The 19,077-nt window shown below is 35.2% G+C and overlaps 1 protein-coding gene across 4 annotated transcripts in view; it reads right to left on the bottom strand.

Moving 5' to 3' along the window:
- The window catches only part of LOC121509019 (CSC1-like protein 2), an 85,189-nt gene that overhangs the window by 29,170 nt on the left and 36,942 nt on the right, over positions 1-19,077 (bottom strand). For 3 of the 4 annotated variants that reach the window (XM_041786201.1, XM_041786202.1, XM_041786203.1), the window contains 3 exons: positions 3,437-3,655; positions 917-996; positions 101-139 (listed from right to left, as the gene is read on the bottom strand). In XM_041786201.1, coding sequence (XP_041642135.1) covers positions 101-139; positions 917-996; positions 3,437-3,628 — 311 coding nt within the window. In that variant the 5' untranslated portion in view covers positions 3,629-3,655. The remainder of the gene's footprint in view (positions 1-100; positions 140-916; positions 997-3,436; positions 3,656-19,077) is intronic. The other variant, XM_041786204.1, reaches the window with a different exon arrangement.

Genomic DNA, 19,077 nt, shown 5'->3' with positions numbered 1-19,077 from the left:
GTGAGTTAAGAGCAGAGTCCTGTTAATGAAGGAGACAAGGAGGAGGACGAGGAGGGAGGTTTTTGCAGACAGGACAAACATGGAGGCAGCAGAAACATACTATTCCCGCTCCTCCAGGTCGCTGAAACGTTTCTTCAGTCTTCAGGATGGAAGAGAAAGAAAATCAAACACTAGTTTATTTACTGCACAGCCCCTACGTGTGGTGATTTCTTCACCCAGAAAGGAGGTTAAAATGGAAATCTAGATTTTACAGTTTTTAAAACGATCCCTCACAAACTGAAGGCAAACTCGTGCACGGTTACGTGTTTTTGTGCAATTAATGCTGAGGTCAGATGGCGAGGTATAATCATGACTACAGCCTGATGTGTTGGCTCTTAGAGTTGATGGTCTTATCCTGTGTAGTGTGTCATAGAGTCACTTCATAAGAGTATCCAACACCTCTTCCTGCTCTCTAGAACCCAAAGATCAGGGTACTTTGCCCAAACAATGCTGAATCATCAGGTGGATCCTGATTGGTCGGGTACCACTGTGTCTCATGGTGTGATCACCTTTTCTGACACGTGACCATCACAACGACCATGGTGTCTGACCTCAGAGTGCAGGAATTTGCCAACAATTTTTGTAATTGAAGCCAGAAATGACCCCGTTAGTCGGAGCATTTATCAGAGAGAGAGAGAGAGAGAGACGAGGAAAAACCCAGAAGAATTAAACAGGAAGTGGCACCTAAACTGACACTAAGCCTTGATTTAAACCTGATAAAATCCTCTGAAACCAAAGAAGAAGAAAGGCTGACAGCAGACGATCACAGCAGGAAACAGCTCTTCTTCTTCTTCTAACGTTGTTGTCCCCTGATGGGCCCCTCCTGTATGACATCACTCTGATGACATCATGAGCATCAGCCACAAAGCTGGTTTACCTGTCGGCGTCGGTGACCAGCGCCAGGCGTCCGTAGTCCCATGCCACCTTCCTCAGGATGGAGAAGACGAAGAGAAGCACCTGGAGAGGAGGACAGGGAGAGACGATGATGTCACTGTGATGTCATCTATTTAGTAGAGGCCTGGACAGTTCTGGTACTGGAACGCTGCTGATGTATGGAGTCATTATCGTTGCAAAATTGACTCTGTTTTTCTCTATGGCGTACAAATCTTTCTCTGAGCTCTAAACGTATCTCTCCTCTTGGATTTTTATCTGAACCAGCCAATAGCAAACAGGCAGAGGATGGACCAATCACGTTAGCTCTGCCCGTTGTTGCTATGCTGTTCTCCTTTGATCTCAGTAGCTGCGGTTACATGAGTCTTTTTTTCACGATCAGATTAAATTCATCCGGACCAGAGATGAAAACGTCTCTGTACACATGGATGCTGGAAGATACAATCTGATTCAGATACGTGTGCTCAGGCATCTCATTCTCAACTGAATACAAATGTTCTGAAATGCACCTTGTAGTCCCACCGCTTAAATCTATCAACAATTTACCGTAGAAGAAGAAATTCTTCTTCTGCACATGTAAACAAACCGCCTGATTTACACTAGCCATCCCCAAATGATGGCCAGTGGACCAGGTCTGGTGCCAGCAGGTGTCATCAGGCCCGCGAGACGTTTGGGGAAAAAAATTGATATTTTTTAATATAAATTTTCAATATCCACATATTTCAAAAACAAATTTCCACTCACTTATCTCGATCTATCTATAATTATAGCAAGAAAAGGCCCCAATATGATGCAATAAATGATTTTAATAGCCTATGGTACATCGAACTCTCTTTAGAGCAGGGAGGAACATCATAAAAAGACGCACGGCAGGGCGCCCAGCAGAGCATCCGCTCAGCTCTGCAAACATGCTGTCCAAAAATAGGCTGATACAGACTGCATGATTTCTAAGACTGAAGGAGATTCATTTATTTTGTTTACTTTTTATGTTTTTTTTCTATTTTTTTAAGATGAAGAATTTAACCACTGTGCAAAGCCACAATTCGCTCTCTAGAGTCCAGTCCTGTCTGCACCTCTGACCAGTTTTCTGCATCTCTAGGCCTTAACAAATATCAGAGCTAGAGGTTTTTGCCTTTTAAAACCAAACTTCTATCTGTGGGGGATTAAAACAGCTGCTCTCAGGATAGCAAATACTTTCCCTGCGTAACAGTCCATCAGCCACAAACGCAGACATCGTATCTCGCTTTGGTGAGTGATTCAGTTCAGTGTCAGCCTGATTTAACCCCTTATTATAAAAATCTTTAATGCCAAACTAATATCAATTTACATACGATATAATTTTATGTCAACAAGACGTGCAGTTATGGTCTTGATCACTTACGTTAAACGGGGCATCCTGTGGTGTATTTAACTCCGGGTCTCATCAAATGGTAAAGATTCCTCTTATAACAGTAAAAACAAATTCTTTATAACTACAAATTCAATCCTAATCTGTACACAGACTGTCCTACGTATGACTTGGTGCAGCGCTAAAAGGCATCCAAAATTACGCACGGAGATGGGTCAGTTCATGACACATGCAGGGGTAAGGGGGATTAATGGATATGCAGAAGAACGACTGTAGGGCTCATATGTGCCCTAAGGTCAAGTTTTCACTCAGTAGGTGAGGGTGTAGCTCTGTGAGTCTAAAAACGTTTAAAAATGTATCATCTCAATCACAGGAAAAGAGAGGAAACCTACCAAAATAAGAGCCTCCATAATGAGCAGAGATGGAACATCAGAATGTGGGTCAATCAATGAAGCCGCAGTATTGATTTTTCCTACAGTCAGTGAACACCACAGACCACACACTCAGCAGCTCCCACAATGCACCCTGCATCCTGATTCAACAGTACACACGGCGAAGAACTGCAGGCTCATCAATAACACGGATCACCCACAATGCACCGCACCAAGGACCCTGAGGAGCTCATGATCAGCTGATTGACTGAAGATAAACTGATCAAACACACTGATCAATCATGAAAATGTGTCACCCTGAAGAATGCCGATGAGGATCAGGGCGGTACTCTGACCCTGATGCTCCACCTTTGCTCAAGCAGAGCCTGATTGGTCCATCCTCTACCTGTTTCCTATTGGTTGGTTCAGAGAAAAATCCAAGAGCAGAAACACATTTAGAGCTCAGAGAAAGTTTTGAACGCCATGGAGAAAAACCAGTGGAATTTTCTTAAGCAAGCAGCATGAGTGACAGGAGGACTTCATATACTCATCATATATTTTTATAATTAAATTAGCCAATAATAGTTGGTTCCTGATCAGTCAGTATCTCTAATAATAATAATAATCTAGTTAAAACTAGAATTTACCCAAAATCGGACGTGTTGAGCATCAGTGGAGACAAGAAAGGTATTAATATCGTAGATCTGTTTTTACCTGAATCATATTAAAGTTTAAAATCCTGGTATCCTGATAACCCTACTACTGAGCATGTGCAGCTGCGACTCACCAGGAAGCACATGAAGTCGAGGGCGAGCACGGTGGGCACTCCTCCGAACGGCAGCCCCTGCAGCACCGTGCTGCGGATCCGTGCCGAGTAGCAGTAGTCTTTGGACTCGCTGTGGGCGGAGCAGTTGTCCTGACCGCTGCACGCCTGGCCGCCACTAAATATCGCCATGGTAACGATCAGGGCTTTGAGCATGCTCACTTCCACATCGTCGCAGAGAACCTGGTGAGGAAACAGAGCCAACAGGTTAGAGCTTTAGTCTAAAATCTCAAAGATTTAATGGATGAATATCCATATGTCATCTTCAGTGGTTTAAGTAAATAAGGAACATTTTAACACGTTTGTTTTTTCCAGAGGAAACCAGATCAAACATTCTCTCTCTACTTTCAGAGGTCTGCAGTTTCCTGCCATTTAAGTCTGATTCAGCCAGAGGATGAGTTTGTCTGAAGGACTCTGATGGTTCTCAGGTTCAGGATTTCCTCTGAACAATCACAGATTCTTCCTAATATAACCTTGGTTTCCTTCATGGACAAATAAAACACTGAACAACAGTCCAGATCACAGATTCTTCCAAAAATAACCTTAGTTTCCTTCATGGAGAAATAATATCCATCCATAAATAAAAAAAACTAACCCAATAAATAAAACATCCATCCATCTATGAATAAATAAATAAATAAAACATCCATCCATCTATAAATAAATAAATAAATAAAGCATCCATCCATCTATAAATAAATAAATAAAACATCCATCCATCTATAAATAAATAAATAAATAAAACATCCATCCATCTATAAATAAATAAATAAATAAAACATCCATCCATCTATAAATAAATAAATAAATAAAACATCCATCCATCTATAAATAAATAAATAAATAAAACATCCATCCATCTATAAATAAATAAATAAATAAAACATCCATCCATCTATAAATAAATAAATAAATAAAACATCCATCCATCTATAAATAAATAAATAAATAAAACATCCATCCATCTATAAATAAATAAATAAATAAAACATCCATCCATCTATAAATAAATAAATAAATAAAACATCCATCCATCTATAAATAAATAAATAAAACATCCATCCATCTATAAATAAATAAATAAATAAAACATCCATCCATCTATAAATAAATAAATAAAACATCCATCCATCTATAAATAAATAAATAAATAAAACATCCATCCATCTATGAATAAATAAATAAATAAAACATCCATCCATCTATAAATAAATAAATAAATAAAACATCCATCCATCTATAAATAAATAAATAAATAAAACATCCATCATCTATAAATAAATAAATAAACAAATAAACTATAAATAAATAAATAAATAAATAAATAAAACATCCATCCATCTATAAATAAATAAATAAAACATCCATCCATCTATAAATAAATAAATAAATAAAACATCCATCCATCTATAAATAAATAAATAAATAAAACATCCATCCATCTATAAATAAATAAATAAAACATCCATCCATCTATAAATAAATAAATAAATAAAACATCCATCATCTATAAATAAATAAATAAATAAAACATCCATCCATCTATAAATAAATAAATAAATAAAACATCCATCCATCTATAAATAAATAAATAAAACATCCACCCATCTATAAATAAATAAATAAATAAAACATCCATCCATCTATAAATAAATAAATAAATAAAACATCCACCCATCTATAAATAAATAAATAAATAAAACATCCATCCATCTATAAATAAATAAATAAATAAAACATCCATCCATCTATAAATAAATAAATAAAACATCCACCCATCTATAAATAAATAAATAAAACATCCACCCATCTATAAATAAATAAATAAAACATCCATCCATCTATAAATAAATAAATAAATTAAACATCCACCCATCTATAAATAAATAAATTAAACATCCACCCATCTATAAATAAATAAATAAAACATCCATCCATCTATAAATAAATAAATAAATAAAACATCCATCATCTATAAATAAATAAATAAAACATCCATCGATCTATAAATAAATAAATAAATAAAACATCCATCCATCTATAAATAAATAAATAAAACATCCACCCATCTATAAATAAATAAATAAAACATCCATCCATCTATAAATAAATAAATAAATTAAACATCCACCCATCTATAAATAAATAAATAAAACATCCACCCATCTATAAATAAATAAATAAAACATCCACCCATCTATAAATAAATAAATAAATAAATAAAACATCCATCATCTATAAATAAATAAATAAATAAAACATCCATCCATCTATAAATAAATAAATAAAACATCCACCCATCTATAAATAAATAAATAAAACATCCATCCATCTATAAATAAATAAATAAATAAAACATCCATCCATCTATAAATAAATAAATAAATAAAACATCCATCATCTATAAATAAATAAATAAATAAAACATCCATCCATCTATAAATAAATAAATAAAACATCCATCCATCTATAAATAAATAAATAAAACATCCACCCATCTATAAATAAATAAATAAAACATCCATCCATCTATAAATAAATAAATAAATAAAACATCCATCCATCTATAAATAAATAAATAAATAAAACATCCACCCATCTATAAATAAATAAATAAAACATCCACCCATTTATAAATAAATAAATAAAACATCCATCCATCTATAAATAAATAAATAAAACATCCACCCATTTATAAATAAATAAATAAAACATCCACCCATCTATAAATAAATAAATAAAACATCCACCCATCTATAAATAAATAAATAAAACATCCATCCATCTATAAATGAATAAATAAATAAATAAAACATCCACCCATTTATAAATAAATAAATAAAACATCCATCCATCTATAAATTAATAAATAAAACATCCACCCATCTATAAATAAATAAATAAAACATCCACCCATTTATAAATAAATAAATAAAACATCCACCAAATGAGCTTTCAGCCGCCTGGACAGGTGAACCTTTCAGTCTTGTTGTCCTGCATTTATAAAAATGTTGTTTATTATCTTAAAAGCCCAATATTTGGCTTCTTGGACTTTTATTTTTGTTGCTGGTGTAAAAAAAAATAGTGATATAAACTAGTATATAACTAGTGATATAAATTGTCCTTAAATAAAATATTATTAAATAAAATGATAATTCCCCTTTTGGTCTTAGAGTTACACAATCTTTTCATGAAACATAAGACATTAAAATCTTTCCATTTTCTTTTTCGAATCAGCATGAACTGTACTGATATAAACTTTATTTTCTTACATTTATTCATGAACCTTAAAATCAGGTTTATTGCCCAGCCCTGTCAGAAGAACACAATGATCAAAATCTGTCAGTTATTTTGTTGAAGTCCAGAGTTCAAGGGCTTAAACAGTCAGTGAAACACCAATCAGAACCCTGCCGTGGATCAACTGATTTTTTCCATCATTAAGGTAGAAGTTCACGGGGGGGAGACACTGCAGTGCATCCTGGGAACATTTGTATCTCCAACTAACTTCAACACAGTACTTCAGACGATCACCAAGGTTCAGACACTCTCCGGCAGACGACTTCAATCCTTCCAGCTGACTACGTTTCCCAGCATGCCCTATTGGCAGCTGCAGCCATCAGCTTCCTCATCCATGACCTACTGATCCCGTTGCCACGGAAACCCCAGCTACAGCGCCTGACCCAGTTTTTACGCCTCAGTAGGCGTTTGTCACAAAGCTGCAGTGACGGCGCTCTGACTGATGATGTCACAGATACGTCACGTCGCTCCGCCCGTGAGCGAACAGACAGAGAACAAAGAGGCACATCTGAGCGTCTGAGATTCACAACAGGCTGAATTTACCCAAAAATAAAAATACAACGTTGAAGAATCCAGGGTCTCCTCATCATCAAAAACACACTGGAGGACCAGGAATACTCTAGAAACCAGACTCAGGAGCACATTAAAGTCTGAATGGAATTAATTTGTTAGTTTTTTCTCTTAATTGGTGAATAATCCCGTTTTTAGTCATTAAAACTACAGCTCCCATGGGGAGCAGGTGGCCTGGTGGTTAAAGGCACTCCCTATGTACACGGGAGGCCCGGGTTCGATCTTAAAAAAAAAAAAAAAGAAAGAAACTACAGCTCCCATAATGCTTTGAGGCTTTGAATGAGGCAGTATCATCACAAAACAGAGGGAAAATGCCACCAGCATCCCCAGCTTCACCAACATTCCGTCCTATGCTTTTGAAGATGATGTCATCATTTGAAGCCTGTAAAACATTCCTTCTTTTCATCTGCATGCATTTCAGTCCTGGCCCTGCCCACTTTCACTGTGAAGCCAGGCTGTTGTAACTCGTGTAGAATGTGTTTTGGCATAGTTTCACTGGGATAGGCAAGATAACCAATCACCAGATAACCTTCTTACCTGGAATGTTCTATGTGTTTCTGAGCATTCCTCAACTTTCGTCTTTTCTTACACCGTGTCCCAACTTTTTTGGAATGTGTTGCAAGCATCAAATGCCCCTTTCTCAGTGTGTGTCCATAAGACAGGAACTACTCTTACTTTTCTTAAAGTTGCCAACTATGGTTTACTATTTGGCAAAAATGGAGGGAAAATTCCACTGACATCCCATCCTCTGCCTTTGATGATGTCATCTATTAAAGTTTATTGAACATTCCATCCTCTGCTTTTGAAGGTGATGTCATCATTTGAGGCCTGTAAAACATTCCATCCTCTGCCTTTGATGATGTCATCCTTGAAAGACTTTTATGGTCTTCAGAGAGATGATGTCATCAAAGCTGGTAGAACATTCCACCTTGCCTTTTGCATGGAGGCCAGTCTAAGCCTACTACTACTACTACTATCAGCTAATTAGCATATAAGCAAGTCCTTTAAAACAGTGGTTCTCAACTGGTGGGTTGGACCCTCAAAGTGGGTCCTAGAACCTCTTCAGTGAGGTGCAAATGTGTCCCTGTGAAAAAGAAAACGCTCAAAAACACCTGGAACATTCCACAGGTCAGAGGGTTGACTGGTGATTGGTTATGTTGCCTTTTTCAGTGACACAACGCCAAAACCCATTCTACACGAGTTACAACAGCCTGGCTTCACAGTGAAAGCAGGCAAGGCCTTGACTGGAGTGCATGCAAAAGCAAAGACGGAATGTTTTACAAGCTTTAGAGGATGACATCATCCTTACAGGCAGAGGACGGAACGTTTGTGAAGCATGGGTTGTTGGGACCTTTCCCCCACATTTTAGCGTAATGGTAGGCCAAAACAGCCGAAAACGAAAAGTCAGCATAACGGGAAGACTGTTAAAATATCTGCCTTCTAACAATGACAGAGGGATGAAATGTGCTGAATATTGATGAAGAAGAATAAAAGTAAAGCAGAGTCGGGGTAGAGATGTAACAAAATGAACATTTCATGATCTAAATGTTCAAAAATGACTTTTATCTCACTGAAATTATTTGTTTTATGTCAAAGAAACAAAATTAGCAGCACACTTTGCACTTTTTTTGTGTTTAGATATTAACATGAAAAAAGTAAAAACATGCATTAACAAAGCTACTTTAATAAAAATGACAAAGTATTCCACTTTCTGGAATGCAGAGCTGCAGAGGAAGAGGATTTAAAAATCTGAAGTCTACACTGGAGATCAAAATTAGAGAACAATCCACAATTTCCTACATTTCAGGTTCTCTGAATTGCCCTGTTTTAAAATGATCCAGACACGAGTTAAAGAGCAGAATTTTAAGCATATTGCATGTGTTATATATAATGTGAAGCACAGCATAAAAAACCTAAATGAAATATTTAAAAAGAACACTGATGAAAATTAGAGAACACTTTCAGATACCTCCCAGTATTCGGTGATAGCCTGCTAATTTCCTTACTTATCTGACAAACCCTATTTAACTTGCAGTCTAACTTCCAGGTTTCACTGACTTCACAAGATAGTGAGCCGTTCTAAAGTGACCAAAACCCTCCGGCAGCAGGTTGTCCAGATGACGGCCAAAGGGATGACCCTGTCAGCCATAGCAAGAGAAGTTGGCTGTTCTAAATCTGTGATTTCAAGAATATTACATCTTTAGAAAGTCACAAACTCATTCAAGTCCACCAAGAAGGCCGGTCGTCCACAAAAGACAACTAAAAGAGAGGACAGAATAATATGGAGAACCTCAGTGGACAACTGGTTTAACACTGCAGCTGGAACTGCTCGCCAGTTCATCTCTGAACAGGGACTCTGCCTCATCATACAGTGTCTTGATGTTTAAGAACATCTGGACTGAAAGCCCCTCAGCAGTGACCAAACCTCTCATTAGCAGAAAGAATCAAACAGCTAGACTAACCTTTGCTGAGGGACAGAAGAAAACTGGTCCAAAGTTTACTTCAGTGATGAAAGCAAGTTTAATTTATTTGGATCCAATGGAAAACATTCTGTAAATCGTCAAACTGGGGAAAGACTGAACCCAAAGTGAATAAAGAAGTCAGTGAAAAGTTGAGGAGGAAGTGTCGTGGTTTGGGGAATGTTTTCTGCAGCAGGAGTCGGGCCTCTTGTCCAGCTACATGGCTGAGTGAATGCAAATGTTTATCAGAACCTTCTTTGACAACATGATTCCTTCCCTGCGTTCATCACCTAATCAGACAGTCATTTTCATGCAGGACAATGCCCAGTGTCAACCAGCAAAATGTGTAAAACAGTTCTTTGAAACTGAAAACACTGAAATATTGAAATGGCCAGCCCAGAGTCCTAATCTAAACGCAAGAGAAAACCTCTGGAAGATCCTTGGCGACAAAGTTATGGCCAATAAACCCACTAGAGTCACTGAACTGTGGAGGAGACTGGAAGAAGAGTGGACCAAAATCACACCAAAAAAGTGTGAGAGACTGGTGACGTCCTGTGGCTGTAGATGTGCTCCAGTCATTCAAAGCAAAGGCCTGTACTCTTCCTACTCATTTCTGACTGCCGTAACCTTCAGAAAATTTTGCTATAATCTTTCTTTGTGCTACAGGCATTGCTGTTCTTTAATTTTGATCACTGTGTTTTCCACAAAATAATTATTTTTTTGTTGAAGTTCCTTTCTCTGTTTTAAAACAATGTTCCAGTAGCATGGTATTGCCACAACAAAAAATCCTTCAAATAGTGAGCAATGAAGATGACATTATTTCGGAATAAATCAAGTGTTCATAAATTGTTCTCTAATTTTGATCTCCAGAGTAAGTCTGATATTTAACCATCGTGCTCTGACACTAGGACACTGATCAGGGTGTTTGTCTTTATCTAAAGCTTAATTATCCCCACCAGGAGGTGTGTATGCCGTGATTATTTAATCTGGAATATTCCACTGTGTTCAGCGTCACTCAGAGACCCCGCCCCTCCTCCTCTGTTGTCATGGTGCAGTAGCAGCGTGACTCATCTGAAGCCTCCAGTCTCTGAGCTGCAGACACTCTGCATCGCTCTAACACCACATCTCTTCATCTGAGCCCAGCATCGCCGACACCTGACGCCTCCTGATGGTCCAGACCCTCCTGTGACCATCTCACCCTCATTAGACCGCCCCCATCCTCAGCCCACGTTAGCTCTGGACGGGTTGGATGACCCAATTAGCCTTATTAGCTTAGAAGTAGCTAAAAACAACAGTAAGACTCTCACTAGCCTCCGATAGCTTAGCCCTCTGCTACAACAAGTTAGCATTATTCAGCTTAGCCCTCTGCTACAACCAGTTAGCTTTATTCAGCTTAGCCCTCTGCTACAACCAGTTAGCATTATTCAGATTAGCCCTCTGCTACAACCAAAGTTATAGAGTAACTAAAGCCAGAGTTTGATTATAGAGTAACTAAAGCCAGAGTTTGATTAAAGAGTAAGTAAAGCCAGAGTTTGATTATAGAGTAAGTAAAGCCAGAGTTTGATTATAGAGTAACCAAAGCCAGAGTTTGATTATAGAGTAACTAAAGCCAGAGTTTGATTAAAGAGTAAGTAAAGCCAGAGTTTGATTATAGAGTAAGTAAAGCCAGAGTTTGATTATAGAGTAACCAAAGCCAGAGTTTGATTATAGAGTAACTAAAGCCAGAGTTTGATTATAGAGTAAGTAAAGCCAGAGTTTGATTATAGAGTAACTAAAGCCAGAGTTTGATTATAGAGTAAGTAAAGCCAGAGTTTGATTATAGAGTAACTAAAGCCAGAGTTTGATTATAGAGTAAGTAAAGCCAGAGTTTGATTATAGAGTAACTTAAGCCAGAGTTTGATTATAGAGTAACTAAAGCCAGAGTTTGATTATAGAGTAAGTAAAGCCAGAGTTTGATTATAGAGTAACTAAAGCCAGAGTTTGATTATAGAGTAACTAAAGCCAGAGTTTGATTATAGAGTAACTAAAGCCAGAGTTTGATTATAGAGTAAGTAAAGCCAGAGTTTGATTATAGAGTAAGTAAAGCCAGAGTTTGATTATAGAGTAACCAAAGCCAGAGTTTGATTATAGAGTAACTAAAGCCAGAGTTTGATTAAAGAGTAAGTAAAGCCAGAGTTTGATTATAGAGTAAGTAAAGCCAGAGTTTGATTATAGAGTAACTAAAGCCAGAGTTTGATTATAGAGTAACTAAAGCCAGAGTTTGATTATAGAGTAAGTAAAGCCAGAGTTTGATTATAGAGTAACTAAAGCCAGAGTTTGATTATAGAGTAACTTAAGCCAGAGTTTGATTATAGAGTAACTAAAGCCAGAGTTTGATTATAGAGTAAGTAAAGCCAGAGTTTGATTATAGAGTAACTAAAGCCAGAGTTTGATTATAGAGTAACTAAAGCCAGAGTTTGATTATAGAGTAACTAAAGCCAGAGTTTGATTATAGAGTAAGTAAAGCCAGAGTTTGATTATAGAGTAACTAAAGCCAGAGTTTGATTATAGAGTAACTAAAGCCAGAGTTTGATTATAGAGTAAGTAAAGCCAGAGTTTGATTATAGAGTAACTAAAGCCAGAGTTTGATTATAGAGTAACTAAAGCCAGAGTTTGATTATAGAGTAACTAAAGCCAGAGTTTGATTATAGAGTAAGTAAAGCCAGAGTTTGATTATAGAGTAACCAAAGCCAGAGTTTGATTATAGAGTAACTAAAGCCAGAGTTTGATTATAGAGTAACTAAAGCCAGAGTTTGATTAAAGAGTAAGTAAAGCCAGAGTTTGATTATAGAGTAAGTAAAGCCAGAGTTTGATTATAGAGTAACCAAAGCCAGAGTTTGATTATAGAGTAACTAAAGCCAGAGTTTGATTATAGAGTAAGTAAAGCCAGAGTTTGATTATAGAGTAACTAAAGCCAGAGTTTGATTATAGAGTAAGTAAAGCCAGAGTTTGATTATAGAGTAACTAAAGCCAGAGTTTGATTATAGAGTAAGTAAAGCCAGAGTTTGATTATAGAGTAACTAAAGCCAGAGTTTGATTATAGAGTAAGTAAAGCCAGAGTTTGATTATAGAGTAAGTAAAGCCAGAGTTTGATTATAGAGTAAGTAAAGCCAGAGTTTGATTATAGAGTAACCAAAGCCAGAGTTTGATTATAGAGTAACTAAAGCCAGAGTTTGATTATAGAGTAACTTAAGCCAGAGTTTGATTATAGAGTAACTTAAGCCAGAGTTTGATTATAGAGTAAGTAAAGCCCGAGTTTGATTATAGAGTAACTAAAGCCAGAGTTTGATTATAGAGTAACTTAAGCCAGAGTTTGATTATAGAGTAACTAAAGCCAGAGTTTGATTATAGAGTAAGTAAAGCCCGAGTTTGATTATAGAGTAACCAAAGCCAGAGTTTGATTATAGAGTAACTTAAGCCAGAGTTTGATTATAGAGTAACTAAAGCCAGAGTTTGATTATAGAGTAACTAAAGCCAGAGTTTGATTAAAGAGTAAGTAAAGCCAGAGTTTGATTATAGAGTAAGTAAAGCCAGAGTTTGATTATAGAGTAACCAAAGCCAGAGTTTGATTATAGAGTAACTAAAGCCAGAGTTTGATTATAGAGTAAGTAAAGCCAGAGTTTGATTATAGAGTAACTAAAGCCAGAGTTTGATTATAGAGTAAGTAAAGCCAGAGTTTGATTATAGAGTAACTAAAGCCAGAGTTTGATTATAGAGTAAGTAAAGCCAGAGTTTGATTATAGAGTAACTTAAGCCAGAGTTTGATTATAGAGTAACTAAAGCCAGAGTTTGATTATAGAGTAAGTAAAGCCAGAGTTTGATTATAGAGTAACCAAAGCCAGAGTTTGATTATAGAGTAACTAAAGCCAGAGTTTGATTATAGAGTAACTAAGCCAGAGTTTGATTTATAGAGTAACTTAAAGCCAGAGTTTGATTATAGAGTAAGTAAAGCCAGAGTTTGATTATAGAGTCACCAAAGCCAGAGTTTGATTAGAGAGTAACTAAAGCCAGAGTTTGATTATAGAGTAACTAAAGCCAGAGTTTGATTATAGAGTAAGTAAAGCCAGAGTTTGATTATAGAGTAACCAAAGCCAGAGTTTGATTATAGAGTAACTAAAGCCAGAGTTTGATTATAGAGTAACTAAAGCCAGAGTTTGATTATAGAGTAACTAAAGCCAGAGTTTGATTATAGAGTAACTAAAGCCAGAGTTTGATTATAGAGTAACTAAAGCCAGAGTTTGATTATAGAGTAACTAAAGCCAGAGTTTGATTATAGAGTAACTAAAGCCAGAGTTTGATTATAGAGTAAGTAAAGCCAGAGTTTGATTATAGAGTAAGTAAAGCCAGAGTTTGATTATAGAGTAACTAAAGCCAGAGTTTGATTATAGAGTAACTAAAGCCAGAGTTTGATTATAGAGTAACTAAAGCCAGAGTTTGATTATAGAGTAAGTAAAGCCAGAGTTTGATTATAGAGTAACTAAAGCCAGAGTTTGATTATAGAGTAACTTAAGCCAGAGTTTGATTATAGAGTAACTAAAGCCAGAGTTTGATTATAGAGTAACTTAAGCCAGAGTTTGATTATAGAGTAATTAAAGCCAGAGTTTGATTATAGAGTAACTAAAGCCAGAGTTTGATTATAGAGTAAGTAAAGCCAGAGTTTGATTATAGAGTAACTAAAGCCAGAGTTTGATTATAGAGTAACTAAAGCCAGAGTTTGATTATAGAGTAACCAAAGCCAGAGTTTGATTATAGAGTAACTTAAGCCAGAGTTTGATTATAGAGTAAGTAAAGCCAGAGTTTGATTATAGAGTAACTAAAGCCAGAGTTTGATTATAGAGTAACCAAAGCCAGAGTTTGATTATAGAGTAACTTAAGCCAGAGTTTGATTATAGAGTAACTAAGGCCAGAGTTTGATTATAGAGTAAGTAAAGCCAGAGTTTGATTATAGAGTAACTAAAGCCAGAGTTTGATTATAGAGTAAGTAAAGCCAGAGTTTGATTATAGAGTAACTAAAGCCAGAGTTTGATTATAGAGTAAGTAAAGCCAGAGTTTGATTATAGAGTAACTTAAGCCAGAGTTTGATTATAGAGTAAGTAAAGCCAGAGTTTGATTATAGAGTAACTAAAGCCAGAGTTTGATTATAGAGTAACCAAAGCCAGAGTTTGATTATAGAGTAACTAAAGCCAGAGTTTGATTATAGAGTAAGTAAAGCCAGAGTTTGATTATAGAGTAACTAAAGCCAGAGTTTGATTATAGAGTAACTAAAGCCAGAGTTTGATTATAGAGTAACTAAAGCCAGAGTTTGATTATAGAGTAAGTAAAGCCAGAGTTTGATTATAGAGTAACTAAAGCCAGAGTTTGATTATAGAGTAACTAAAGCCAGAGTTTGATTATAGAGTAACTAAAGCCAGAGTTTGATTATAGAGTAACTAAAGCCAGAGTTTGATTATAGAGTAAGTAAAGCCAGAGTTTGATTATAGAGTAACTAAAGCCAGAGTTTGATTATAGAGTAACTAAAGCCAGAGTTTGATTATAGAGTAACTTAAGCCAGAGTTTGATTATAGAGTAACTAAAGCCAGAGTTTGATTATAGAGTAACTAAAGCCAGAGTTTGATTATAGAGTAACTAAAGCCAGAGTTTGATTATAGAGTAACTAAAGCCAGAGTTTGATTATAGAGTAACTAAAGCCAGAGTTTGATTATAGAGTAACTAAAGCCAGAGTTTGATTATAGAGTAACCAAAGCCAGAGTTTGATTATAGAGTAACTAAAGCCAGAGTTTGATTATAGAGTAACTAAAGCCAGAGTTTGATTATAGACTAACCAAAGCCAGAGTTTGATTATAGAGTAACCAAAGCCAGAGTTTGATTATAGAGTAACTAAAGCCAGAGTTTGATTATAGAGTAACTAAAGCCAGAGTTTGATTATAGAGTAACTAAAGCCAGAGTTTGATTATAGAGTAAGTAAAGCCAGAGTTTGATTATAGAGTAAGTAAAGCCAGAGTTTGATTATAGAGTAACCAAAGCCAGAGTTTGATTATAGAGTAAGTAAAGCCAGAGTTTGATTATAGAGTAACTAAAGCCAGAGTTTGATTATAGAGTAACCAAAGCCAGAGTTTGATTATAGAGTAACCAAAGCCAGAGTTTGATTATAGAGTAACTAAAGCCAGAGTTTGATTATAGAGTAACTAAAGCCAGAGTTTGATTATAGAGTAACTAAAGCCAGAGTTTGATTATAGAGTAACCAAAGCCAGAGTTTGATTATAGAGTAACTTAAGCCAGAGTTTGATTATAGAGTAACTAAAGCCAGAGTTTGATTATAGAGTAACTAAAGCCAGAGTTTGATTATAGAGTAACTTAAGCCAGAGTTTGATTATAGAGTAAGTAAAGCCAGAGTTTGATTATAGAGTAACTAAAGCCAGAGTTTGATTATAGAGTAACTTAAGCCAGAGTTTGATTATAGAGTAACTAAAGCCAGAGTTTGATTATAGAGTAACTTAAGCCAGAGTTTGATTATAGAGTAACTAAAGCCAGAGTTTGATTATAGAGTAACTTAAGCCAGAGTTTGATTATAGAGTAACTTAAGCCAGAGTTTGATTATAGAGTAACTTAAGCCAGAGTTTGATTATAGAGTAACTTAAGCCAGAGTTTGATTATAGAGTAACTAAAGCCAGAGTTTGATTATAGAGTAACTTAAGCCAGAGTTTGATTATAGAGTAACTAAAGCCAGAGTTTGATTATAGAGTAAGTAAAGCCAGAGTTTGATTATAGAGTAACTAAAGCCAGAGTTTGATTATAGAGTAACTAAAGCCAGAGTTTGATTATAGAGTAACTAAAGCCAGAGTTTGATTATAGAGTAACTAAAGCCAGAGTTTGATTATAGAGTAACTAAAGCCAGAGTTTGATTATAGAGTAAGTAAAGCCAGAGTTTGATTATAGAGTAACTAAAGCCAGAGTTTGATTATAGAGTAACTAAAGCCAGAGTTTGATTATAGAGTAACTAAAGCCAGAGTTTGATTATAGAGTAACTAAAGCCAGAGTTTGATTATAGAGTAAGTAAAGCCAGAGTTTGATTATAGAGTAACTAAAGCCAGAGTTTGATTATAGAGTAACTAAAGCCAGAGTTTGATTATAGAGTAACTTAAGCCAGAGTTTGATTATAGAGTAACTAAAGCCAGAGTTTGATTATAGAGTAAGTAAAGCCAGAGTTTGATTATAGAGTAACTAAAGCCAGAGTTTGATTATAGAGTAACTAAAGCCAGAGTTTGATTATAGAGTAACTAAAGCCAGAGTTTGATTATAGAGTAAGTAAAGCCAGAGTTTGATTATAGAGTAACTAAAGCCAGAGTTTGATTATAGAGTAACTAAAGCCAGAGTTTGATTATAGAGTAACTAAAGCCAGAGTTTGATTATAGAGTAACTAAAGCCAGAGTTTGATTATAGAGTAAGTAAAGCCAGAGTTTGATTATAGAGTAACTAAAGCCAGAGTTTGATTATAGAGTAAGTAAAGCCAGAGTTTGATTATAGAGTAACTAAAGCCAGAGTTTGATTATAGAGTAAGTAAAGCCAGAGTTTGATTATAGAGTAACTAAAGCCAGAGTTTGATTATAGAGTAAGTAAAGCCAGAGTTTGATTATAGAGTAACTAAAGCCAGAGTTTGATTATAGAGTAAGTAAAGCCAGAGTTTGATTATAGAGTAAGTAAAGCCAGAGTTTGATTATAGAGTAACTAAAGCCAGAGTTTGATTATAGAGTAACTTAAGCCAGAGTTTGATTATAGAGTAACTAAAGCCAGAGTTTGATTATAGAGTAACTAAAGCCAGAGTTTGATTATAGAGTAACTAAAGCCAGAGTTTGATTATAGAGTAACTAAAGCCAGAGTTTGATTATAGAGTAACTAAAGCCAGAGTTTGATTATAGAGTAACTAAAGCCAGAGTTTGATTATAGAGTAACTAAAACCAGAGTTTGATTATAGAGTAACTAAAACCAGAGTTTGATTATAGAGTAACTAAAACCAGAGTTTGATTATAGAGTAACTAAAGCCAGAGTTTGATTATAGAGTAATTAAAGCCAGAGTTTGATTATAGAGTAACTAAAGCCAGAGTTTGATTATAGAGTAACTAAAACCAGAGTTTGATTATAGAGTAACTAAAACCAGAGTTTGATTATAGAGTAACTAAAGCCAGAGTTTGATTATAGAGTAACTAAAGCCAGAGTTTGATTATAGAGTAACTAAAGCCAGAGTTTGATTATAGAGTAACTTAAGCCAGAGTTTGATTATAGAGTAACTAAAGCCAGAGTTTGATTATAGAGTAACTTAAGCCAGAGTTTGATTATAGAGTAACTAAAGCCAGAGTTTGATTATAGAGTAACTAAAGCCAGAGTTTGATTATAGAGTAAGTAAAGCCAGAGTTTGATTATAGAGTAACTAAAGCCAGAGTTTGATTATAGAGTAACTAAAACCAGAGTTTGATTATAGAGTAAGCCAGAGTTTGATTATAGAGTAACTAAAGACAGTTTTTGATTTTAGAGTAAGTATATCCAGAGTTTGATTATAGAGTAACTAAAGCCAGAGTTTGATTATAGAGTAACCAAAGCCAGAGTTTGATTATAGAGTAACTAAAGCCAGAGTTTGATTATAGAGTAACTAAAGCCAGAGTTTGATTTACAGAGTAACTAAAGCCAGAGTTTGATTATAGAGTAACTAAAACCAGAGTTTGATTTACAGAGTAACTAAAGCCAGAGTTTGATTATAGAGTAACTAAAACCAGAGTTTGATTATAGAGTAACTAAAACCAGAGTTTGATTATAGAGTAACTAAAACCAGAGTTTGATTATAGAGTAACTAAAGTCAGAGTTTGATTATAGAGTAACTAAAACCAGAGTTTGATTATAGAGTAACTAAAGCCAGAGTTTGATTATAGAGTAACTAAAACCAGAGTTTGATTATAGAGTAACTAAAACCAGTGTTTGATTATAGAGTAACTAAAGCCAGAGTTTGATTATAGAGTAACTAAAGCCAGAGTTTGATTTACAGAGTAACTAAAGCCAGAGTTTGATTATAGAGTAAGTAAAGCCAGAGTTTGATTATAGAGTAACTAAAGCCAGAGTTTGATTATAGAGTAAGTAAAGCCAGAGTTTGATTATAGAGTAACTAAAGCCAGAGTTTGATTATAGAGTAACTAAAGCCAGAGTTTGATTATAGAGTAAGTAAAGCCAGAGTTTGATTATAGAGTAACTAAA

The sequence above is a fragment of the Cheilinus undulatus genome, linkage group 4 (genome assembly GCF_018320785.1).
Source record: "Cheilinus undulatus linkage group 4, ASM1832078v1, whole genome shotgun sequence".
Taxonomy (NCBI): Eukaryota; Metazoa; Chordata; class Actinopteri; order Labriformes; family Labridae; genus Cheilinus; species Cheilinus undulatus.
This window is presented reverse-complemented; position numbering and strand designations above follow the sequence as displayed.